This window comes from Pteropus alecto, unplaced genomic scaffold, assembly GCF_000325575.1.
Source record: "Pteropus alecto unplaced genomic scaffold, ASM32557v1 scaffold7, whole genome shotgun sequence".
In the NCBI taxonomy this organism is placed as follows: domain Eukaryota; kingdom Metazoa; phylum Chordata; class Mammalia; order Chiroptera; family Pteropodidae; genus Pteropus; species Pteropus alecto.
The window spans coordinates 65265465-65269615 of record NW_006494614.1 but is presented as its reverse complement, the minus strand read 5'-3'; the positions used below and the strand labels follow the sequence as shown (position 1 = coordinate 65269615).

The 4151-nt window shown below is 44.7% G+C and overlaps 1 protein-coding gene across 2 annotated transcripts in view; it reads left to right on the top strand.

The window, feature by feature from the left end:
- Positions 1 to 4151, top strand: part of ZNF599 (zinc finger protein 599) — a 17880-nt gene extending 13729 nt beyond the window's left edge. For both annotated transcript variants that reach the window (XM_006926797.3, XM_006926798.3), the window contains one exon: positions 371 to 4151. In XM_006926797.3, the coding sequence (XP_006926859.1) occupies positions 371 to 1464 (1094 nt within the window). In that variant the 3' untranslated portion in view covers positions 1465 to 4151. The remainder of the gene's footprint in view (positions 1 to 370) is intronic.

The window sequence follows — 4151 nt, the reverse complement described above, 5'->3', positions numbered from 1 at the left end:
TCCCTTATGGACCAGAATCGGTGCATCTTATTACGCTCGCCTGGCACTGTGATGAGATGTTCTCTCTCAGAGCCAACACACTGTATATGTCACCATAATTCCGTCCACCCTCCTTGATTCAGGACTATAAGGATTCTCCCACCAGATCCTCTGTCCTCTGCCCCAGCACCCCCTCTCGAATTTCCCTCTTTAAATGTCAAGAGCCGAAGGAACAGAAAAGAACAAAGTTGTAAGCCTGGATTTCAGAGGTGTGAAAACATAACAGGCTCAGACGCATTATTTTCATCTTCATTTCCCCTCTAGAAGTGGTGATTATGTTTATTCTGTGTTGGCATCACTAATAGGTTACTTTGTATTGAATTCTTTTCAGGAGCCAGAACAAAATCAGAGACTACAGAACCAACCACTTCTCAGCTGCTTTTGTCTAAGCAACCTTCACTTCAGGTATGGCTGGAACAGGGAGCTTCAAGGGACTCTGGGACTGGAAAAACGAAGACTCAGGTAGAACCATCAGAAATGCAGGAAAGAATCTTAAAACCAGTGGCAGACCCCCACAAGGAGATTGGCCCTGGGAAGTTGAATCATAAATGCAATGAGTTGGGGATAGATGACAGTCTACATGCAAGGATTTTACAGGAACACGTCTCTCCAGTAGGTGTTCTCCATGAAAGTCATGCACACAGACTAGTTAAAGACCCCATGAATCAAGCAGGGGAGAACCATTACAAATATAGTGAATGCAGGAATATCAGGAATCAGAATCTTGCACGTGGCTGTGTACGTGGTGAAGGGAAGCCCTATGAATGCATACAGTGTGGAAAGACCTTCAGCTGTACATCAGACCTCATGCAGCACCAGCAGATTCACACTGGAGAACAGCTTTTTGAGTGCCATGAATGTGGGAAAACCTTTTGCAACAGTTCTGCTCTCAGGCAACACATGAAGAGTCACACTGAAAAGAAGCCCTATGAATGCAGTAAATGTGGCAGGGCCTTCCTCAATAAGTGTAATTTAATTAAGCATGAGAAGATCCACACTGGAGAAAGACCATTTGTATGCCAAGACTGCGGGAAAGCCTTTTGCAACAGATATAATATGACTCAACACATGCAGATTCACACTGGACTGAAGCCCTATAACTGCAGTGACTGTGGGAAAGCTTTTTGTCGCAAGTCACACCTCACAGAGCACCGGCGGATTCACACTGGAGAGAAGCCTTATGAATGCAGTAAATGTGGAAAGTCTTTCTCCTACCACTCTGGTTTTGTCCAACATACTTGGATCCACACTGGTGAAAAACCCTTTAAGTGCAAAGAATGTGGGAAAACCTTTTGCTCCAAGTTTAATTTACGTCAGCACATGAATGTGCAGCACATTGGAGAGAAGCCTCATAAACGCAACAGATATAGAAAGGCCTTCAATCAACGCTCATCTCGTATTCATCATATGACCCACACTGGATAAAAACTGAATGCAAAGTGTGTGGGAAAGCCTTTTGCCGCTACTCTGATTTCGGGTGACATGACAATTCACACTGGAGAGAAGCCCTATGAGTGTAGAAAGCTTTCATTCTCAAGTTACACCTCTAAAACACCAGCAGATTCACATGAGATAAGCCAGTAAGTGTGGAATTGCTTTCGTTTAATATTCATCTTTATCCAGCATAATAGGATCCTCACTGTAGGAAACATTTTTTACTACTTCATGAAGACACCAAAATGCCCCGCCCCCTTGCTCTCATGTTCCCCATGGTTATATCCTCTCATTCACGTCTCCCTTGTACCACCATGGCGTATTTCCTCCAAGGCTGCTGGCTCCTGCCAGAGCCCTGAGGTGTTTCGGGCTTAGTACAGGTCTCTGGGGCCTAGTCTCTGGAGCCATAACAGTTGCTGTCAAATCTCAGCTCTGCTGGCTAGCAGCTGTATTGCCCCTGTGCAGAGTTATTTCATTTCTCTCTGCTTCAGTTACCTCATTAGTAAAATGGGTAATTTAGTAATATAGTACTTACTTCACAGGGCTGTTGTGAGAATAAATGGTTTCATGTATGACAAAACCCGAGAACAGAATCCCTTGCTCCCTGAGTCTATGTGGGTTGGCAGTTATGGTCCCACTGTGTTATGCCTGGACTCAAGATCTTTTGGAGCAATTTTGTGAAGTTTTTGGTTAAAGAGCATAGATACCAGAGATAGACCCGATTCCCAACTTGGATCAAGTGCTTACCATTTTCATCCATTTCAGCAAGTCAGATTATTGCCTTGACCTTCTTTACCTTCATCTACAAATGGTGTCTTTCAAGGGATCGATATCATCTGGATGCTATTAGAAACACCTAGAATGAATCATTTCATTTCATTTTACTCAGGATGTAAAAAGACTAAGACATAAAGAGCAGCATCAGCTCGGTAGTGAAATAGGAAGTTTCATCCTTCATTTTCTCTCAGAAACTCCAATTTGACAATGATTCACATGCAGAAATGCCTTCTCGAATGCTCTGGTATCCACGTGAGAGATTTCAGCGCTCGGGTGGAACATAGAAATGAGAAAAGATGCATTGAAAAGGATAGAATCAACATTTTGTTTTCTTGCATCACCTCTACCTACCTCAGACCCACTTAGTTGAGCATTGAGAGAGATTCTCTCCACTCAGGAGCTTTCTCCTAGAGAAAAGAGTGGACTGAGTATTTGACTTTTGTGGATCCAGGGACCAGGCCCACCCCAGCAGACTTGGGTTCTAGCAGTTTCCAGGGCTACTCCAATCCCCACTCCAGCCCCCACCAACACCATCCTAGTGGCCTGCACCCACAGACCCAGGCTTAGTCCTTCCCCAGTGGACCCTAGGACCAAGGTTTCTCCCTCAGACTCAGGGTCCAGACCTACCTACCTGGGTTCCAGGCTGTGCCCTGCAGACTCAAGCTTCAGGCCAGCACCCATGAAGCAATAGGCCTGCCCCAGTGTTCCCAGCACCAGGCCACCCCCTCAATCCCAGGTTCCAGGCCCACCCCATATGATCCAGGTGCCAGGTCAGCCCCAGTGGAACCAGGCTCCAGGCCTACCACTTTAGTTCCTGGTTACAAGCCAGACTCTATGCACCCAGGCTTCAAGTCTGTCCATATAGATAGGCTATGTGGCTGGATCCTTGACTGACCGAAGTGCCAGGGTCTGTAGGTGAGTGGGCTCGTATCAGACCAGCTCCTACAGACCCTGGCACCAGGCCTGTCCACCCATGGACTCTGGTACCAGGCTTTCCTGAGGAAACCACCAGGAGCCGCTCCCAGAATGTCTACCCAGGCTGACTGGTGAAGGGCTCTCCATGTAGAAGCCTGTAATTACCGGAAGAGGTAATTTCCTTAAGTGTGCAGACAGGAATGCAAGGCTGCAGGAATCGAAGGATCAGGAAACCAGTGCCACCAAAGGAATGAAAGTATTAATAACTGACCCAAAATGTATAGAGATCTACAAAATAGACTGAAAAATAACTCAAAATAATTAAGGAGGCTTAGTGAGTTATAAGAGAGCACAGATAGTCAACTAAGCAAAATCAGGATAACAATACATAAATAAAACAAGACAACAATGGAATAGAAATTTTAAAAAAAGAACCAAATTATGGAACTAAATATAATGACACCTAGAGCAAACTTGATCAATCAGCAAGTTCAAAAACAGTTCCGAAAGTACACAGAAACAAAAAGGGAAGAAAGTGAAGAAAGGCTATTTACTGGACTTTGGGACACTGGAATATAAACCCTGATATTTGCTTGTTTTGTTTTATTGTAATGCAAGTGCCTGATTTAGCTTTGATTGTTGAAGCATCCATTTCAGAGGCATCCATTTCAAAAATAGCTATCTTGCATCCACACATCACCAGCAACGCAGCCAAAGAACAAGCCCGCCTTCCCCCACTGAGGTTCCTTTGTTTTAGAGGTCATGGTTGATTTTAATAACTACGTGGGCTACCTGTTTTCTCTTCCAGCACTTTAAATTCCCACTGTTATGTTTTAAATTCAGCAGTATAGAGTCAGCCTGTAAAACCCTAGGCCACCACCCTCAACCCCAATAAAAGCGGAACCCCAGGCTCATGTGCTCTCTCTGCCTGAAAACTTGCTGTGTAATTTCTAGGTCTTGTAATAAACCTGTATCATTTCAGAGTT